At 34.6% G+C, this 22,723-nt stretch overlaps 1 protein-coding gene across 1 annotated transcript; it reads left to right on the top strand.

Annotated features, from left to right (window-relative positions):
• Positions 1–1,143: 1,143 nt before the first annotated feature.
• Positions 1,144–8,418, top strand: LOC123717133 (D-arabinitol dehydrogenase 1-like). Its single transcript, XM_045672960.1, has 10 exons — positions 1,144–1,254; positions 2,222–2,402; positions 2,951–3,075; positions 3,810–3,976; positions 4,691–4,792; positions 6,751–6,846; positions 7,456–7,533; positions 7,772–7,865; positions 7,979–8,086; positions 8,279–8,418. The coding sequence occupies exons 2-10, from the start codon at positions 2,259–2,261 to the stop codon at positions 8,388–8,390; spliced, it is 1,026 nt and encodes a 341-aa protein (XP_045528916.1). The 5' UTR covers positions 1,144–1,254; positions 2,222–2,258; the 3' UTR covers positions 8,391–8,418.
• The last annotated feature ends 14,305 nt before the right edge of the window (positions 8,419–22,723 follow it).

Below are 22,723 nucleotides of genomic sequence, written 5' to 3' on the forward strand. Positions count from 1 at the left end.
GCCCTCGCCTACCCAAGCGACGTTCCCGACTATATTCCATACATTTCTGAAGCTTTACAAGTACCTTGACCAAATCATTTTAAAGATCATGTTAATAGACTCGTTACTCACCACTTATATATGCTGCCGTCATCCGTAATCTTGCGTACGTCGTACAGCATAGACAAAACCCAGTTGCGTCCAGAATTTTTCTCTTTTTTAAGACGAACATCATAGTTGTCTAAAAATATGAATCATGACCAATCTTTGTGGACAATAACTTTATTCATAATATACAGTATTTCCTAAACTACATAGTAATAATTAAAAATGAATCAAAAGAAAATTTAAACAAATTTGTAAAAAATTTGGTCCGTGTGGCAGTGTACCTTTAACGCTGGCAGTATTTCCTCGCGGTATTGCAAGGAACGTTGAGCGAGGAAAGCACTAGCTCTGGTTTCACCAGTACTATTTACCAGGCGCCAACTAAAATCTAGAAGCCCACGGTACAAGAGGCACTCATTCAAAAGAAATAATATCGAAGTTCGGAAGACTCTTATATTAGAGCCGTTTATTATTTTCCGCCTGCTCTACGCCCGAACTATTTTGCTTGTCCAAGGAAGGTAAGACGGGGCTTACGGGTCCAGACAAGTAGCATCCCATATCAAAGCACATCCAATCTTCCAAGGGATCCATGACATCCCATCCGGCCGCTTGCCATTGTCTAGTCGCCTGTTGGCGTCAAAATAGCTGGAACATTGACGGAGGCAAGAGAGCGGTCGTTAGCGCCGCGTGGCGAGAAAATCGACCTGTACTCTTTTGGAAGTGGAAGCCATGATGTCCAAGGCTACCAGTGTTTGGCGACAGATAAGCATTAAGCCAATGACCAGCTTACTTAGACCCCACAGTCACCAACCCAGCGCAGTCTGTTAATGAAGTGTGAGCTAAAAAGATTCGGATATGGATATTCTCTTCTAAGATCCGCTTTATCTGAGACAAATAAATCAAACAAGTATCTCGCGTTACAATTAAATCACTAATATTATAGTATTTATTAGATTTAATTGAAACGGCTACGTTTTAAGATGCGCGCTTTAATGACATAAGCGCCATACCTAAAATATCGTCAATATAACATTCAATAAAAACGTTTGGTTAATATGAAAAATCGTCGTTTGTCAACAAATATAGTCACAATAGTAATTATGTAACAAGTTATCAACGCTCAACAATAATTAGATTGAAGAGAACTGTGTTAAGAATCGGACGGTTTCTGTAAGTTCATAAAATATTTATTTATAAGTAATATTACAGTTATACATATTATAAAAGAAAACAAACGAAACGAAACAACCAAGTTGGTATATTCGTAGATTAAAAAAAAACTGAAATTACAAATTAAGCAAACAACAACTTAATATATTAAAGTAAAAACTAAATTGCTAGGTACCGTTAAATGAAGTCGGTCTTGCTGCTTCCTAAAAAATATCCTCAAACCGTCTTTGGTACGCCCTGATCTTCATAATTTAAACCTCTTAGCTTAAACCCGAAACATTGGTCCATCACGCAGATAATTATCAATATATACTAAGTTGTATTTGCGTCTTTGTGGTAATATTTATTTGATATAATAATAACTACAAAAAAGTCCTAATAAACATAAACTTTGACAAATTTTGAGGACTACGCTACGACATACGCAATTCTAGCTAGCTATTCGCTATATCCATGGTCCTTCAATATAAGATATTTCGATGTGTGTGTTTACACAAGTTTTTATGCAATATGGACGCAGTATAAATCTTTCTTCTGGCAAAAATAGTTAAATATGCCGTTAAAAAGATTCGCGGAGAGTTTCATGCCAGTACTTCTACGCCGTTGACTTGCGAACTGGTAGTAAATGTAAATTTAGAATAAATTTAACATCTTTCTGTTGGCGTTCATAAGTGTCAGCAATAAGTAAATAATTATTGTCAGTCAGTATAGTTGTAAAAGCGTAATAAACTCCCTTTTTGCCTTGTAATATTCGCTAATTTACTAATGTTTCTTCTCCCCATGTGTTTTTTAATAAACAGGGCCGAATTCAGGGGAGGGCAACCGGGGCAATAGCCCCGGGGCCTACACAAAAGAGGGGACCCCACAATAGAGAGAAATTTGTTTTAAATTATAACTTTTTTTCGATATTTTTTTTCGTTGTTTTATCTTAACTTTTTACTTTTGTACAAACATGATTATATTACAGAAATCATTAGAAAAATAATAATCTTTGAAGATACAAAATGAAGGCTGTAGTATTCGACGGGAAATCCCTCACTCTTAAATATGTCGAGAACTATCCAATGCCAGAGATAACAAATGATGATGATGTCATTGTCAAAGTCGAATATTCTGGAGTCTGTGGTACCGATCTTCATATTATACAGGTAGGTTTCATGTATGATATTACCTTCAGTTTTGATTCAGAAATGAAACAGCTGACACTTCGTGGAAGACACAAAATTGTTTAACAGCTAAGAAGTAATCTGATTAAAGCACTCTAACCCTAAACACTGTATACAAAACTAGCGGACGGCCAGACGTTGTCCTGTACACACATCTTAAGGCAGTCACGGCAGTAAGGCCCCTGAGGCCCCCAGGTCGAAACCATTTAAATTTACAGCACGAATAACCCGCAAATTTCAATTTAAACCATAACAAACTGTCTTCACTTGGCTTAGGCCCGTGTGCCAGGAGCATTAATCAATCCTGACCTAATAAACACTTACCAAACATAATAATTAAAACAGAAAAAGTCTGGTCCTTGTGGCAGTGTACATAAACCTGGTCGCATTTCTTCGCTACGATATTGTTGTTGAGCGAGGCAGTACCAGCTCTGAGGAGCTGGATTTGAAATTTATACAAGTGTTGGTCATAAAAATATTTACGGGAAATATTTTTTACACGAAAGGCTGTAATGAAAAAAATATTTTAGGGGGAATTTCCGGCATCTAAGGAACGACCTCTGCCCTTAGGCCACGAGTTTAGTGGTGTTGTCCATGAAGTGGGAAAGAAATCGATCTTCAAGGTTGGACAGAAGGTCGTTGTAGATCCAAATCGGTGAGTTTCAGGACTTCTGTCTCACACATGATTTATTTAAAATCAACCAATTTCATGCTTATCTTTCTGGGAATCGAACGTGTCGAATCGAATCCGTGTTGACATAATTAATACTAGCCAGTTATTAACAGACACACTATTGTTAAATTGAATTCAATTCACTTATAATGAATTAAAATATATATAAACTAATAAATAAAAATGAATCCTAAAGTCCATTTATTCAACATAATTCATTTAAAGAAACTTACCCGTATATTCCGAGGGTCCAACATGCCTGTATGCACCACGATGTATTTAAAACACGTTATGAAATGGCTATCAAACTGATTCATCACCTACTCAGAAGTTATAGATCACTGCCTTGTAATGCTTTCAAATAAAACGTGATTATTTTTTTAAAAGGCAAAGGCGCTTTTATACGTAGAGTATTTAAGTCAAAAGTTTTGACAACAATTATAAATAACTTAATTGACAACAATGACATCATGATAATTAATATGACATTTAGCATGCCTATTTTTATATGGCTAATCGTGCGTTTTTTATAATTAATTAATGAATATACCGCTGTCTTTGGACATCAATTATTATTATATATTTATATTAATATTATCATGGCTCGTGACGAACCATCTAGATTGTGTAACGTCAACTAAAATTCTTATACATTGACACCTTTTCATGCGATTAACGGTGTTAAATAGATAAAAAGCAATCGCAATACCCTACAGCGCCTGCAACCTCTGCAACTTCTGCCGCGACGGTAACTACCAGTACTGTTTAACTGCTGGAATTAACAGCACCATTGGCATTTGGAAGGATGGAGGCTGGGCCCAGTATGTCAGATGTCCACAGGACCAGGTATATTTGTTACCTGATGGAATAACTACAGAGCAGGGTTAGTATAAAGTATTACGAATACAAAACGAAAAATAGTTAAAAGAAATAAAATTCATTCGAACATTTTTTGAATTAAAATTGTTTTAACATATTTTATTCAAGCTTTTTTAGATTTTAAGAATTATGTACACTTGCCTTTGACGTCATTATATCTAAACTTATGGCCAGCTTACATTTATTGCCTGGGTCTTAGGGTAACATTCAGAAATGAGACTAAGCATGAAAAATCACTACGGTAAGTGGAAATAAACGTTTCCTGACATAGTCACACTAAATCAGTGGCTCTACAACCTTTTAGGTCTTGTCCTCAGATTTTTGTACCTGTTTGATGATTACTTGTCAATCTAATAGGTGATCAGCCTCCTGTGGCTGTCACACGCTTTCGACTGTTTATGTTTAAAGTAAGCCGGTTTCCACACAATGTTTTCCTTCATCGTTCGAGCCGGGAATCTAAACTACCACCGGTTGACAGTCACGCTGACCACTATGACAACACTACTCTCAGTGTTTGCTTATAAGAGTCATTTTTTTTCTTCATGGACCAATGTACCAGCGTGCCTAGGCTCAAGGCAAGCTTATATAAATAAATAAATAAGATCCGACTCCGGTACGTCAAAAATCTATTGGATTTTATACGAATATCATTTTAACTGCTGTCGAATCGTTGATATCATGAAGACAGATTGAAGGATACTATTACTGACGTTTTCAGCGGGTCTGTGCGAGCCATACTCGTGTGTTTCACACGGCTTTGACCGAGCTGCACCAATTCCAATAGGTACCAAGATACTTGTAGTCGGAGCCGGTATTATTGGTAAGTAAATATGTATTAAAAATATATTAGGCATGTATTTTCACCTCGGTTAAAGTGATATAAATAAAAATGAATGCAAAATATGTTGCTGTGCGTTAAAATCGATGGCGGCTGGACTGGATTTATTCCTAGAACTCTGAGGTTTTTATGCGGGGAAAATTTGAAAACTGTAACAAAACCTGCGGGACACTCAAAACGAGCAGTCATCGCAGCCCAGAAACACCCATTTTTAGTGGGTGCGTTGGCTGCCTTTGAGGGAAGGCCTTTTAATTTAGTATTAAAGTTTTAAAGCAAACAAAATGTTACATATGTACATTTCTACTAAAAAAGTAAACTAAGTAAACACATCGTATTAAGGCAGATAGTTAATAATAATAATATTTTTAGATTATTTAATAATAGTATTTTTCACGTCCCATACCTTCTATAGTTTCCTACGCTCAGATAACTCTGATAAGCACTGTAAGTAGGTGAAAAACTTTCTGTACTCACAAAGCTTAATTATAATTGTTTTGTTAGAAATCGAGTTCACGACTGTCATTTCCTTCAGGACCATGTCTGCGTTGTCCCGATATATCGAAAGATATTTAAAAAAATCATGCATTACGGTTGATTGTAATACATAGTTGTATGTCTACATAGTTGTTATCATAATTAAAATGGATGAATAGAAAATTAAAATGATTTTAAATTGTATTGCGATACTTATTCGATGAGCGAGGAAAGCCAGCTCTGGGGTGACCCAGGCCGCAACTTAAATCTTTAATTAGCGCTTATAAAATTAAATCTCACGACTTAAACTGTTTATACACAAACAGACCGTATAAATTATTTATTGACATATGATAACACAATTTTGATAAACATATTACGTCTTTAAAAACATAAACAATAAAAATTACGACACACGATAGTGTTTTATCTAAATTATTTTATTTACATTTCAATTATCTTTATTGTTATTAAGCAGTATTAAAGTTATATTTTATCTAGGACCCCTAGTTGGTTATTATTTGGCATATGTACAAACACGAAGTCAGATTTTTATATTTACAGTAAAAACTTTTTACGACGACAACATATAGAACAATATAACATTTATATTGACCAAACTAAAGGTTCCCGGTTGAATTCTATTGCATTTTGTATATATAACAACGTTATCGGCTGTTACGACTATCAGTTTCTACCACCAAATATGAGTAGTCTCTTCGATGTCGTTATAACAGAAGCTTCGCTTGTTATTTGCGCATTACGTTATTATTGTCACCTACGACATTAATTGATCTCTATTTGACCTTTGCGTTCAAATAGCAACTTATTATGTAGTAGTCGCATTTGTAAAGAAACATAGGATAGCGACATCTACATTCTTGGACTAAAAACACGGTAAGAAGTTATTCCGAGTGCTAAGATACAAAATCTGGACTTTACTCACTACGAACTTCAAATCAGCCAGTCAATGGTTACACTGAGTCTTTTTAAAATTTTGTATAATAAACAATTATTTTTCTTACACCACCGCCGCAGTGACTAAAAGTGTCTTTTGCCTCCCGACAATAGAGGGCGCCACCTTCTCCGATTTGTCCAAATAAATTTTCTGTATAGTCTATAACACATTTTTTTGTATAATTTTGTTTAGGAGCTTGAAATTTTGCACTTCAGCCTCTTATTTTTTATATTTTAATCTAACCCAGCCAACTTAATGCATTGAGACAGGCTAAAGATGGGGGGGGGGGGGAGCCGGCAAGTCAGCGTATCTGTTAGGGCTTTTAGGGTTAGGCACAACCTTCAGTAATCAAGACTTATATTTCATAGTCAAGGAGAAGACACCTAAAAAAGTATACTTGAACTATTATTTGTATTACAAACAATTAAACTAATATCTTTCCTTTATGTTCTCGCCACAATCGGATAAGGACAGAAAGTAAATGATATATTCTTAAATATTTTTTTAGGTAATTTGTGGTTGACGACTCTTCATCTTCAGGGACACAAAGATGTGACTGTTTCGGAAATGAACAAAACTAGACTCGAGATTGTAAAGAAACTAGGTATGTTTATTAATGAATTCCTTACTTTTTATATATTTAACAGTATATAAATAATTAGTAACTACTGAATCTTAAAGTAAGCTGGAAAAAGAAATAGATTTTCGAATGAATCATTTCATATGATTTTGAACAGATTTTTGAAGGTTTCCCTTAATGGAATCCCATTTCTGTGGATTTCCTTTTGGGATATCTCCTTTCCAATGAAAAAAGAATTATCAAATGGATTCATAAATGAAGAAGTTATCCGAGAACACATAAAAAAATATATATGTACGGTAAAATTCTTCCTGTATTTTTGAAGTCGGTTAAATATAAAACGCCTTAAACCAGTTTATAATGATAAGTAGAATAGCAAATAGTAACCAGTAGCGCTACAACCCTTATGTCGGCCTTCTGTACCTGACGCTCGTCGGTATTTGATTGGGATTTAAAAAAAAAATATATATATAATATTTTATTATACCGATTGGATTATTGAATATGTTTTATTTGATTATTAACACTTATATTAAGATTACAAAAAACAGTTCAAAGATCAAAATGGTTTTCGAATGAATGAGGAAATTACTACATTTTCATTTATTTTGTACTTTATGGTGATTTTTTCAGAGACTGGCTACAGATTAATAACACCAAATGTCCTGGCTTCGGAGAAGCTGCTGTATGACGTCATCATTGATTGTACCGGTATATAATTAAATCTTTTTCTCAAACTCAAAGAAACCTTGTTCATATAGGTAACCAAATACACTTATAAACCGTAATGTAACGTAAACAGAATAGTTCTGTTTCCTATATGATACTAGAAATATTAACTCTGTATTTAGCGATAAATTAAAAATGAATTTAAAATAAATAAACGCAAGACAAGTTCTCTTATACATTTAGAAAAACGGGTTTATAATATATTTGAAAACGATTTTAGGTGTCGGTAAAGTGATGGAGGTGTCATTTAACTATTTACGACATGGCGGCAAATATATTCTGTTTGGATGTTGCCCTCCTACACACCAGGCCTCGTAAGTGTTTTACATTAAATTTTCGCAATTGTAGAGTCTGTAGTCTTTTTTAGTTTGCGTTAGTAGGGTTTATATTTTGTTAGTGATTTTGATGCTTTGATATTTTTTTTCAGAATCAATCCTTTTGCTGTATACGATAAGGAATTGACGATTATTGGTGTTAAAATTAACCCATTCAGTTTCCCTAAAGCACTTGGACTGTTAAGTGCTATGGGCAGCAGGTAATGTTTTTTAAGTTGGTCACATTTAAACACTACATTCCATGCTTTTTAGTGTAGTAGTTAAAAAGTTACTTTTTAAAGATGAAAATTTTGAGTTCATCTCTCTATTGTTAAAAATCAATCAACTTGTTTAAAAAATTTCATATTTGTGCATGCAAGAAAGTAATTTGTTTTAAACATATGATTTTTCAGGTATTTGAACTACGAAAATCTTGGTGTCAAAACATATGCACTATCAGAATACAAATCGGCATTGGAGGCGTTAAAAACCGGAAGCATTTCTAAGGCGATATTTAAGATTTAATAAAATAATAAACGTTTTTTTTTGGACAGTATTTTCTCTCGATGGTATGTTTCGTGGCGATTCATTTTAGTTTATGAATAATTCGCTAGATGGCGCTGACATCAGAAATGTCTACATATCATAACTGTATTATTTGTTTCGGATTCATTGAATTAATAATAAAAGTATATAGAAATCAAAAACTTTAAGGTATCGTTAAGAGGAAACTTATTTACAGATTCTTGACAACAGATGGTTGTGCTATTCGACTACAGATGGTAGCACTTTAAATTTAAGATAACTAAAACTGAAAAGTCCTCAAATAAGGTAAAATTTAATTTTAAGAATTTTAAGTCTTATTCTTAAGTCATTTCAACCAAGAATAGAATATTTAATTATAACGATTGCTGTCATCTCTGTTTAATACATGGCAATATATATAGATCAATCTTTTCGTGAATTTAGGGCTACAAAGGATAACTGTCTTATCTTATCAGAAGGATTTCCGGAAAAAGTGATAATTAACTGACATTCAAACATAAGGCATGTTTCTTTTTTTTTCTTCTTACAATTCTTACAATCTTATATTTATTTATTAAAACATTCCATATGGTTATTAATATGTTAGTTACAAAATTGTCCTAATTATTATATTTTTAACTTTTATAAGTATATTAAATCTTAAAATTAATAAGCATGCAGTCCATTGCAATTACCCAGAGGCACTGTCATCCCGCTTATATATAATATATATATACCTAAGAACTTTGAAAGAATTCACGCAATTGTCAAGTTAAGAAAGCTCATTGTTTATTTACTAGACGCGGATATATAATCTAAGCAGGTACTCTCTGAACGGAGTATCCCGTATGACTGACACAGACAACTTTTCATATACTAGAATAGTATTTAAAAGTTGGCTATATTTTAAATGTTGTGTGTTTTGAAATATTAGAAAATCTCGATGGTCCCGGATTCCATTCAGAGATCTCTTGCAATTCAGCTGCCTTTAGAGTCAAGGAAAACAGTGTATCAAGGCTGGTAACGTAGTTGCGAGACTTCTGGCAATGTGAATGTCCATGGGCGGCGGTATCACTTAACATCTGAAGAGCTTCCTGCCCGTTTGCCTCCTACTACTTAATAAAAAAAACCCTGAAGGGTCGCGAGTTGGTTGCCGGCCTTTAAACCGAGCCGACCTTAAGTCGGATTAGTTCGGAAATACCTTAACGGGCTTAACGGTCAAGTTCCACATAGTGTTGGTACGCGGCGAAAATTGCTTTAAGAAACGCTCATTTGAAAAACGACGGACGGCTAGGTGATATGCAATTTCATATTCTGCGTGACATCCAACACTTACAACAACACTGACAACTTAGCTGGAGATCAATCCGAACAGCTCCTCTGAACACTTTCCATGGCAGATGCGGTAGAAAATACAGGGAGACCTTTCTACTCAACGTCAAGGGATCAAGCCGCTCGGAAAGTGAGTGGTCTTCGATGATTAGAACTGCTCCTCGTTCAAGGCTGACGGTCAAGTGGATGTAGTGGTACTAGGGAGCTCCCGCCTATAGGTGTCTTAATAAAATAAATTATAAGGTATAAAGAATTTAACACAATTTTACAAATTAACATCGAGCCCAGAGTAACAATAATTTGAATTCACTAACACTTTACTTAACTTAACACTAATTAAACTGAATCGATTTCGTGTATATAATAATAATCTAAAGCATTCCCCTCCGTCGTACAGTTAAAAATGAATACAAATATTCAAAATCACATCTTCCCTTGTAAAAATTAATTACCAAATCGTCCGTGAAATACATTTATTGAATACAAATGTAAGTTACGACTCCACAGATGTGAAATTAAAGGGCCATAAATTATAGATTGAGAAGTCAAACCTTTTTGAGATGAATACTTTTTTGTTGACAGCAAAGAGATCGTATTTGTATTGGCCTTTTTTGTAGTAATATCGTATATATGTTTTCTTTACTTTAAATATATTATAAAAACAAAAGCTATAGTTTAACTATGACTTGCTGGATATATTATTCTACATATTTCACTTTATTCTAGGACAAAGTCTGTAGGTACATTGAGGACGCGTTAATTATTATATCTCTATAATCTTCCAGGTATATATGATGTTCCATGTTTTAGCTACAGGTGTTTCAAAGGTTGATGGAACGATGTTTGATAGGGAAGAAAATAATACAGCTTTAAGAAAAACAACTAAGGTTACAGATGTTACAATAAAAATAAATAAGCTAAAGTGTAAATGGGCGGGGCACATGGCAAGAGGAACAGAAAACTGGACCAAAAAAGTACTAAGCTGGTACCCAAGGTACAGCTAACGAAAAATAAGACTACAGCTTAGAAGGTGGATACACAAAATTTAAGGAACAGCCGGTGGTACATGGCAGAGAGGAATGGCGGGGTTTGTAGGAGACCTTTGCCAAGAGCACGCAGATACCAAAAAGAAGATTGAAACAACGTGCTTAAATCTGAATTAAAAGGCTATTACTATTATTATGTTTTGGCAACTATGGTGGAAAAACTGTTTTTGTGTGTAGGTTACTTTAAATTACTAGGTATTAGTTTTATTATTTTTCAGAGAAGAGACTCATTCGAAGTTAAGTGATACATAGAAGATAGAAGTTAACTAATAACTAATACATTGATTATATAGAAAATAGTTTACAATATTTGTCTTTCACCTAATAATTTCATTTACGTATTATGTTAATACTAATTACCTCTTTATTCGTGTTGACTAACTATGTTTATGCTCTCGTATAAAAAAGCATGACAACCCTAGTTTCCCTACAACAGCATCGATTTAAACTTTGCTCTGTAGTCTACAAAAAAAGAAAAAGTGAAAATTCTGAACGCAACAAAGTGGCAGCTGCCGCGTACAGCGCCGCGCTGATTGAACTCAACGTTCCAAATTCGAACGCTTTGACGTTCCATGAAAACTCTTTCTATTTTTCAATTTTGACAGCTCTGAACTTTGAACTATGACTTTTTAATTTTATATGCATTTAAGTTCGAAGGTAATTATGTAAAGTTTATATATATATATTGTTAACGTAACCTTAGATCAGAGTCTTTGTCAAAATCAAGACATCGTCGTATTAATTTAATATTAATGATTTTGTTTCAATACGTTGTAAAAATTCACGCCTAAAATACCGGTATTCTGAACAACAATAAAGTCTTCAAACCGTTAATCCTAATTAAGTGACAAATTAAAACTTTATCTAGCGTAAAAATATCAAATTAACACATCGACCGGTTACATTTAACAAATTGTAAACCTGCCAACTGTAGCGTGATTCTTAAAAATTATTTATGGTCTGAAAAGTATGACTTAAAAACATCATTAATAACATCCATTATCAAAACATCAATAAATTATCTGTGTTGAATTGGCGCGTTTTTTAATGTCAAATTAGGAGCCATTTTGTCAATTGTCAATGCTATTGTTCTTTTTTTGGGTGCGTTCACGCGTTCGTATCTTTTATTTTGAAGGGGTGAGTTTCATGTTTATACGGGGTTTTGTATCTTTTAGATTGCGTGTGGGCTTCGGATTACTTTTTTTAATCCAACGAAGAATGTTTAGGGCTTTTTAAACGAGATTCGTTACAGTTTGTGGGAATTCAAGAATTGCACTTACACCTGTTTTGCGATTAGTTAACCCAGCTTATATTTTTTTAAAGTTTTGGATTGATTCTTTAAAATATATAATTTCAATTATACAGAGTGGGTTTAAGCGTACGATTCTAGGTCTCGGACCTAAAATTCATTATTTGATTTAAGACAAGTAGGGTTTAGTTTTCTTTCATAATAAAGTAAGTTGTTATGCGAAGACTTCCAGGGCAGGATTAAGGGGAGGGCAGTCGGGGCAATGCGGACTAGTAAACACTTGTAAACAACTTTTCCTTTGATATATTTTATGTGTTTGTTAAATACTAAAAGAATCTTGGTTTCACAATGAATTATTGATTGAAAAACTCGACTGTTTTTTTTCTTCATTTTATTTAGAAAATAATTTGGGGCCAGAGAGCCTCCACGCCTTTGTTGCCCGGAGGCCTTCAGACCTCTAAACCCGGCCCTGACTTCAACACTTCCGTGTTATATACTAAACGTTTCTATTATTTATGTTCCGTTACGTTTAGTAAGAATAATAAAATGGTTTACCCAATAAGGTTTTTATATTAAATTATATTTTATTAAATTAAATTTATATTAAAGACGAAGTGAAAATGAGTTTTTTATATAACAGGATGATGCTAAGTGGTATCATGGACACTCAATGCCAGAGGAGTCACGGTTGCATTGTCTAAAATATTATATATTTAGTATTTGAAAAGACGGGCGTGAGCTACTAGGTAAAGGCTGTTACGACATCTAAGCGGCGGTGGCCACATAGCGCGCAACAAACACTTCCTTGAATGGAAAACTCGGAACAAAAGACCGCGCGACCTACCGATTAGGTAGACTGACAACATCGTCAAGTACAAGCTCGCTGTGGATGTAGAGAGGTCAATGCCGCCATCCAATGAAGCAAAAAAGAGGCTGATTATCTAGTACTTGGGTCAACAGCAGTCTTCATGTGCGTCTTCTAAGCTATATTTGCAGCAGATTTAAAAGCAAATATGTATAGAACATATGTAGGAGATGATAAATGTACTGTTTAAATGAATTCCGAAATACATGGTATTTTATAACTATTGGCCTAGTGGATTTAGCGTGCGACTCTCATACCTGAGGTCGTAGGTTCGATCCCCGGCTGTGCACCAATGGATTTTCTTTCTATCTATTCTATTATCAGCTCCAACGGTGAAGGAAAACATCGTGAGGAAACCGGCTTGCCTTAGACCCAAAAAGTCGGCGGTGTGTGTCAGGCACAGAAGGCTGATAACCTACTTGACTATTCGATTAACAAATGGTCATGAAACAGATACAGAAATCTGAGGCCCAGACCTAAATAGGTTGTAGCGCCATTGATTTTTTTTATAACTGAATGTATAAGTTTTGGATATACAATACGATTCTGTTCGTATCGGATATTAACTCGAGTATGCTCCAGTCAGCAGAGCACTGTTTGCCTAGTGGCCCCAGCGTTTCCAGCATTTTCGCGCATTTAATAGAGAAGAAATAAATATTGTAATAGGAAATACCATATCCATAGTTCGTAGTCCCAAACCCATCAATAGCGATGTACAGACAGACTTGTTTGTAGTGCATGTAAACATGACAAGTACAGGGACGGAGTCTATCCAGGTTTGAAATGTGTGAGATTTTTAATAATATCAATATACTTCATTAGTTGGACATATAACAAACAAATAAACATAAACAAATCTCGAAGAAGAATAAATAGTTCATAAAAATCTAAACATAATAATCAATTTTAAAATTTCTTAACATACATAGTATTAATAAAAAATATATAATAAGATAATAAAACATATTTTAAAGGTCCCTATATCCCTGGCATTTTCTCGCTGTATTGTGATATTTATTCGTTGAGCGAGAAAAGCACCAGCTGGGTCACCGCTACTATCTATCAACCAACTTAAATCTTTCATAAGCGCCTGTGCAGTTGAACTCCACGGCCAAGAGTCTCTATTCCAAAGGGAACAAAATGGAAGTTGGAGGAAAGACTCTTATATTTTAAGCCGTTTATTATCTTCCGCAAGCACATTAGATTTTATTTATAGTAGATGCTTAAGTTTCAGGTGTTTGATTGTATTTAACAAAAATAATTTGCAAAAACAACAATATACTAATATAGCACAGGCATATTTATAAACTTCTTGAGGTCTCCCTCCTAATGGCAGCAAAGTATTTCGTATCCCGCAAGCATCAACGGATGAGCTCTGGACTTAGTTCGTTTTCGTAATCACTTTCCGTAGACATGGAAGACTGGGCCTAGTACTGCTGCAAAAGGGCGGAAAACCTCCCAAGTTATGGCGGAACTTCTTTCGGTTGCCTATTTGCTACGCCGATAACACACTCGCAGTTGCTACTTGTCAGGATTATAAGACGTGTCTTCCTGTAATTGAGTGGAGTGGTCTCCGAAATAAGAAGACTAGCTATCACCACCACCCTCGCGATCATCTATGGCGATCTGTTTCCATGGCCACCGCAGGGCATCGCTCCAAGGCTCAGGAAGTAAAGTTAGCGTAGTGCCCAGACGGGTCCACTCACAGTAGCGCAGCAGACGCTCTTGACACGGTTTAGTATAAACTACACGGTACCTCCAGTTCATAGCGATCAGATGGGGCTGTTGGGTTTTATTGGGGTGCATTGCACCTCATGGTCCGACCCCCTCACTCTCCCCCCCCCCACCACTCAATCTGTCACTTTTAATTGACCTGGAGGGGGGGGGGGGTGTCTGTAAATATTTCCAAACATTAAAAAAAATGACCTACGGTTGGTACGCTCAGGTATCTCGGGCTGGGCTTGATGGAAGCTTAGAGCGCACTTCACGGGGGCTATGCGTAATGCATGCTCATTTAAAAGGCTCATTTATAGTTAACTTATAGACAGAAATAAGTTTTGAACTCCTGTTTTCGGCTCCGTCCCTGTATTCACTCTAAAAGCGTATAACGTTTCTGTAGCAATTTGTGATAACTTGATACAGGACTATCAACAAAGTTTCAACGCAACTCTCTGACCACTAAATGGTATTTTAAGATGGAGAAATTTTCACATCGGTTCGATTTCCGGGAATAACATGTTTTATATGGGAATAAGCCATTTTTTTATGGAACAGCTGCCAGTTTAGTGGTACGGCCATGGACACACACACTGAATGAGGGCTAGCGGTTGCGTTGCCGTAATTGCAATTTTTTTATAGAACAGGGGGCAAATTTAGTGATAAAGCCGTGGACATGACCTTCCATTGTCCTTGTACGAGAGTGCTTTGCCGGCTTTTTAATAATTGCACTAATTTCTTAAAGGATTCATAGTTATTAGGCGCCACATAAAAATGGAACCGACTAAAATTGTACTCTATTTTTTAAAGGCCGGTGACGCACTTGCGAGCCTTCTGTCAGTGTCAGTGTCCGCTTAACATCAGGGGAGCCACATGGCCGTTTGCCTCCTAGTACATAAAAAACTCACCTATTGAATTGATTAGGAAGCTAACCGATACGGCTGCAACTCACATTAACAGTCTTCGCGGTTGCGGTGCCGGCTTTTTATATATTTCACAAATTTCTTGAAGGATTAAGGCGCCACATACAAATTTACTTTCTGAATTGCTATACAATATTTTGGTGACAAAGTTTTTTTTATAACTGCGAAGTTTTAAATATAATATGGAGTGAATATATTATATTTGATATCTTTATAAAGTTACTATTTAAAAAATATATAGAAATAAACATTTACAAATATCAAAAATTAAGTTACTCTGTACTCTATATTAAAATAATTGAATAAGAGTTACAATTTTAAATCCCTTTAAAACCCCGTTAACCAATGGCCAATAATAAAATTAAAAAGTTAACCGGTGACGTCAGAGCCAGGTTAACCCGGGGGCAACGTCAATCATATTAATTGTTTCGGTTTTGCTTTTGACCGGGATTTATCTAATTTAAGCTATAAACACATAACCATAAACACGGAATGAGGCAGATATTTCGCCGTATAAGGCAAATATCGGCCTTTTTTTTAAATAAAGGAATCTTACACATATAAATATTATAAAAGGAAATACGTAGACAATATACAAAGACAAAACAGATTACATAAACAAAAGATACGAAACAGAAAACATGAGTCAATTAAGTACTTAAAAAAAATCTAATCGACAAGTAGGTGATCAGCCTCCTGTGCCTGACACCGTCACTTTTGGGTCTAAAGCAAGCCGATGTTTTCCTTCACAGTTCAAACGAATGATAAATGCGCACATAGAAAGTCTATAGGTGTACAGCTGGGGATCAGACTTCAGGGATGAGAGATGCACGCTAGCCACTAGGCCTAGATATGGTATTGTGGTATGGGCTGGTTATATTAGCCACGTGCAAATAAACCAACGATCCCAAAACAAAGTCCTCAGGGGGATAGTCAATGTTCCCTGATACATTAACAATAACGACTTCCATCGGGCCCTTAATGTAGACATTGCCACTATAAACAAAAACTTTGCTGGAGCCTATGAAAAAAGGTCTATTTGAATAAGTGTTAGTGTACGTTAGTCTTAAGCGCTAAACCGTGGTAACTGAAAAAATTAATACTACACATAAACAGAGTGTCTTGTCCTTAATAGAGACTGTAACAAGTGTTATGCACACTTTCTTATGTTAGATATCCTTATGAGTAAATTACTTATCAGTCTTATGTTAGGCTAGATTGTAATGGGTTTAGTCGATGTCTTAAATTGGTTTTATAGGTATTATTTTTTGCAAACTAAACATCATTAGGAGGAGCTAAATAACACTTTTAAACCGAATGAAATTGTGAACGTTGCGCGTGTGAATTGACCATAAACAACAAACATGCGGTCATACAGAACTAGACCCTTGACAATTGACATATTTATCTTGCTAAGTGCATGTGACAATATTTAACTGCGGTTAATGTTACTGATTGATTTTGTTAATTGAATCAATTGATACTACGTTTAATATAAATCAATCATGTGTTGGCATGATGTTCTGAGAAATTTATATTATTTACGGCTGTACTTGCGAGCGGAGTCTTAACTCTATGATTAGCCGATACGATTTTGACATACGGGGCAAACAAAATTAAAACAGCCTGTATTCGAGTGCTATAATAAGGATTACATTAAGTTTATGTAATATTTAATATTAGTACACGTCCTCCTTCAAATTCCTCCATTTGTCTCTATTCACTATTTCCAATCTTTCCCGCTATGTCTTTTATTACATCTTCCCAACTTTCTGGTGGGCGTCCTCTCGGTATGCATCCCACTAGGCCATTTTAATTAAAGGTCTTTTTGAGCCAACTTTACTTACAAATGGGCCTTATGTAATTAATCTACCTGAATGTAATACGTTCTTTGCAATTAATTGGTTTATTATTTTTTAACGAATAAGTATCGTAATACAGTAGATGCTGCCATGGTACACTGCCACAGGGACAAAACAGCTTACAGGTTAAGTCACAAATATAGAATAGAATAACTATAGATGTGTCAACCTCCCAGAATAATAAACGGCTTAAATATAAGAGTCTTTCCTTCATCTTCGATTTTCGTCCCTTTGGATTGGACTCTTGGGCCTAACGATAAGATATTTAAGTTGGCGCCTGGTAGTTAGTTCCGGTGACCCCAGAGCTAGTTCTTTACCTTACTTGGGACGAACCTTTTAAATTTGTTTTCATTTTCTCTCTATTATTTTTATTTTTAAATTACTATTTAGTGTAGGCTAAGAAAATTGTAAATATGTATCTTTGATTGTTATGTTTAGGTTTTAATAAACTATATAATATGATAACATTCTATTATCCAGTGTCACCATATTCGATTATTTACTATTGAATTTCACTGTGGTGTCGTTACTAATAAATAGATACAATATAACGTTTACATGATTAATTATTTGGGTTTTTTCCATAAAAAAAAAAGATTTGTTTATGGCCAGTTTTATTTCGATATCCTAATTATTGTTTGTAAATACTCTTTGTTCATCAAAGTAAGTCCTGTCACGCCGTTATAATTAATGTCTGACAATTGATATTGTGCGATAGGATTCTTCTAGAAAGACTCATTCGTATTTCAAATCGAAATATTTTGAGTGATGTCAATTGTTTCAAACTTCAATAAAATCATTTTGTTGTTACCAATCCATTTAATAATTAAGCACTTAATTATATATAAAGATTTGTTGAATGGCGTTAAAAAAACTTAGCTGTAGGTCATACAAATCTTTATATATCATTAAAAACTTAATAATTAAATGGATTGGTAACAATAAAATCATTTTAATCCAACCATAAAATTTGTTGAAAAATAAAGACACTATTTTCGCAATCTGTTCCCGGTGGTGTTAAAATAAACTCACTGGAGATCAAAGACGTGTTTTGATTTGATTAAAGATCGGGGGTGTGCTGTAAAGAGTGTAACCCGGCAATAAAATAAAAGCAGTAATGCATAGAAAATCCCACCAAGCGGCCACGTGACTAGCACGTGACGTCTGCTGTGCGAGCGAGAAGCTTTAAGTTTATAAACAAATACCATACACAGATAATATTCTATTGCCTAAATATACCACACCAAAGCCTTTTCAGCTGCTTTCATAAATTCAAATATACTACGACTAGGATTTTTAAAACTCTTATCCAGAGGCCGTCGGAGCAGCATCAATGGATACATTTATTATCTATGTGTAATGCTAGCTCAGTAAGACACGTCATAAGGCTGATTACCTAGGTAGATTCGTCTAAAACTGAAACAAACGTAAAATTTTGTCCGCCCATACCTTTTGCCGTGTCTGCCGTAGTATTTAATGTTTTTGATGTTACTTTTAAACCATGTTTTAATCATCTCTGTAGTATATTCAAATATCCTTGACATACATACTTATGTCACGTACATATATTATGTACCTATCAAAGTATTTTATTTTCCCTCCAAAAGTTCATAGGTAACAGATTCCTCAAGTCGTAAACAGTAGAGTCAATCGATGTCCACCAGATGTCAGTGTCACGTGCGCGCCACGCGTTACACAGATTATGTCAACAGCACGCGGCGAACCATTACTTACATGCTCCTTCGCAGATTATGATCAATACTTTGAATAAATTCTCGAAAAGTTTTTTTTTTCAATTAGCCGACCATTTCATCGACATTTTATTTCATTGTCTCATGATAAAAACGTATAAGTCAACGTATAACTACGTCTATAAATAAAACCGTGGCGCTATAAAATTCTTAGGTCTGGGCCTCAGATTTTTTGTATGTATAGTTTTATTATCATTTGTCAATCTAATAGGTAAGTACGTGATCTTCACGGCGTCGACTTTTTTGGTCTAAGTCAAGCCGGTTTCTTCAGGGTGTTTTCGTTCACCGTTTGAGCGAATGTTAAAAGCGCACATAGACAGAACACCACCGAAGAACGGACCAACGACCTCTGGGATGAGAGTCGCACGCTGAAGCCACTAGATCAATAATTACTATATTACTGCCACTACGTCTCTATCAATCATAATTCTGTAAAGGTCCCTGTATTGTCAAACTCAGTATTATTATTGATTAGCGGATCAAACCGAAGACTGGTACTAAGACAGAAACACGAATTGTGAACGAAACAAATTATAAAAGCGATCTTAATCATATCTTCCAAATTCCTCCTACAAAAACCAACCTAGAAGTCCAAGCACCTCTCGAATCCTTAGCGATTTTAACGGATTCAATAGTGCTTATCCGGAGCTGGATATATTCGGTAGTGGCCTGATCGGTTTTAGAGACAGCATTGTTAGGTGCCTATCTCGAACCTAATGCGCTGTTTTGCTGATTTTTTTTTATTTCTACTTTACCAAAAATCTGCTAATTTTATTGTGTGCTTATTTAATTTTGGTTGTATTTTTGATTTTTTATTTTCCTTTTTGAAAAACTTATGTTTACTTCAATTGTATTTTCATTTTAGATCAAAGATTTTGTAAAATATGCAGTGGATTTAGTACAATGTATGATGTGGTAAACTTTAATAAATAAATAAGCTTACAAGCTATGATTAACGGCGTCGCACTCGCGAGCCCTCGGCCTTGAGAGTGTCAGGTGAAACTGCCCCTTTGCATATAAAGAAAATTAATTAAAAAAATATATTTTATCAATTGATGGACTGGCCAAATCGTCTACACACCTTCTGTCTTGGCCATAGATTTGTGCGTTATTTGTGATGTGTATTATACTCGATTTTTGGTACAAAGCTTGCCGGTTTTCTCATGAACAACAACATAGTACAAAAAAAGAAAATTCAATTATTGCAGCCGTCATCTCAAGGTTGAGAGCTCAGTTCTCAAGCCCTTAGATCACTACTCCTGTCGTTCAACAGACGCCTAAAAATATTAGAGATTGCAGAAAGTAATTAGGTTAAAGAAGCGAAGATCTAAATCTATACACAGACTTTTCCAAGTTGTGTATAGATTAAGTAAATATAGACTAACTTAATAGTTAGTTAGTTAGTTATCTTAGTTATCTTAATAGATATAATAATACGAAAATTAATTTGATTTTTTTTTATTAACAACCGTTTTGACATTGGAACCATTAATTATTAAACTAGATGAATAAGCTACGAATATCATAAACATTTTTTCTAAATCGCTTGGGGTGTGGTCACACGACATAAAGTACAAAGGTGCTATGCCTGTCACACACACGCTCGTGAATCACCGCCCGCCACCCGGTGTGTTGACACCTTAAATGTATATCGAAAAAAGGTTTTACATTTGAATTAATATATAACAACCAATTAAACGAGTAAGAAAAGCATATTGTCTAAGATAAGAAACGTAATACCGTAGATTAATATAATCAAAAACTTGTTAAAATCTTCTCGAACTCATAAGATCTCTACGCTCGCACAGACTTCTTCAGACCTTCCGACTCCCAGAACCAACATTGGGTTCCGCGAGCCTCTTCACAGGATGTGTTCTACTTTGGATTCTGCTGCTAATATCGATCTTTTTTCACACTCCTCTACTGCTTCATTTTAGAATTAAAGTCATAAACCTTGTATCTTTCTTCTTTATTATGGCTCTCTTGATTTATAAACTTTGTATTGTATTGTTACTTAAATATTTTGTATTGTATTGTCTACTTAAATAACATTCTGCTGTCATGTTTTGTTTTGTTTTGCTTTATATCTTATTTTTTATCAGTGAAACTTTTTATGGATATATCCCCTGTGTAATTTTTTTTTTGTTTTATACTTTTAGAGATGTATGATGTTTCCTAAATGAATAAATCGAAATAAGATTCAGTAATAAAGAGCAGTGTTGCACTCGTTCCTCGGTCCTCGACTCTCATCCTTGAGGACTTATCTTAGCTTTTAAGCTTTTAATAGCATTTTTATTTTTTTCGTCCACACTTCGTATATCTGTCTTTGTAGTTGCCTGTCTTCGGTTTGGTTAGGTAAACAATAAAAACACTTAGTTTGACAAAACAGGAGCCTTTGGAGACTAATGATAGATATAGATTGGCGTCGTAGGTTTAATCCCTGACTGTGGAGTTTCTATTTGCGTATTTAACATTCGCTCGTAGTAAGGAAAACATCGTGAGGAAACCGGCTTGCCTTAGACCGAAACAGTCGAAGGCGTGACGTGACACAGGAGGGCGATCACATACTTGCCTATTAGACAAATGATCATAAAGCAGATACAACATTTTGAAGCCGAGAACATAAAGGTTTGGTTGGTTGGTACTATTAGAATCGGAAAAACGCGCTTTTTTTGGCAGACAATCCTCCCTTTAGATCGTCGTTAGACCAGCCTAAAAGAGAAATTTTCTTTAAAGACTAGAATAAGATCTCTATGTTGTTGTCTAGTGCCTTTAAGAATAATATTCATTAAGCCACTTCAAATGTTCATATTTCGATCTATTAAATATATTAAGGGCGAAAGAAAAGACATTGTTAAATTAATTACATTGGTTTTATTTTCACATTAATTTATTTTACAATTAACAAATGAGATCATGACCAAAATTTCATTTACATACTAATTTTACAATGGAAAGGAGTTTCGATGTTCTGTGGTTTATTGACTGTCACTGTAATTTCCTTCTTCCAAACAATCTATGGAAATAATAATGAACTAAAATTTATGAATTCCCGTGAAGTTATTTGGTGTACACTAATAAAGTCACTGAATAATAAAATATTCGTCCATAGTTTTTATTATTTCGTAACTAAAAAGGATTTAAGGTACTTCTATTTAATTCTACAATGTCATCAATATTAACACAATGATAAATCTGACAATTTACACCGTTACCATAGTAGACCTATATATATTTACAAAGGTGCGATTTACAAAAGTTAGTTATATTTGCAATTCTAGCATAGACTAAAATATTTATATAAATTAATTCTGTATTCTTTAGATAATTACGTAGAATTTTTGAGATTTATAACAGCTGTTAGACATTGTAAGTTAAGTATGACACTTCCAATGAGGCAGAGATACGTCTACATAATATGTTTGACTGATAATTTATGTCTATAGAATACAAAAATGAATCTCTTAATAAACAGCAAATACATAGCGTGACATTTGAATGAAACTTGTCTTTAGAAGAAAACTTCGCATTAAAACAAATATCTTAAATTAATATGACTAATTCGGTTATAAATACTAGGTTTATTCTA

Source organism: Pieris brassicae, chromosome 12 (genome assembly GCF_905147105.1).
Source record: "Pieris brassicae chromosome 12, ilPieBrab1.1, whole genome shotgun sequence".
In the NCBI taxonomy this organism is placed as follows: Eukaryota; Metazoa; Arthropoda; class Insecta; order Lepidoptera; family Pieridae; genus Pieris; species Pieris brassicae.

What these genes read in the sequence shown, in the direction of transcription:
- LOC123717133 (XM_045672960.1), top strand. Translation starts at nt 2,259, where the DNA reads ATGAAGGCTGTAGTATTCGACGGGAAATCCCTCACTCTTAAATATGTC. An exon ending in GTCGTTGTAGATCCAAATCG is followed by an intron (nt 3,076 to 3,809) that starts GTGAGTTTCAGG and finishes AATACCCTACAG; the next exon opens with CGCCTGCAACCTCTGCAACT. An exon ending in TGGAATAACTACAGAGCAGG is followed by an intron (nt 3,977 to 4,690) that starts GTTAGTATAAAG and finishes TGACGTTTTCAG; the next exon opens with CGGGTCTGTGCGAGCCATAC.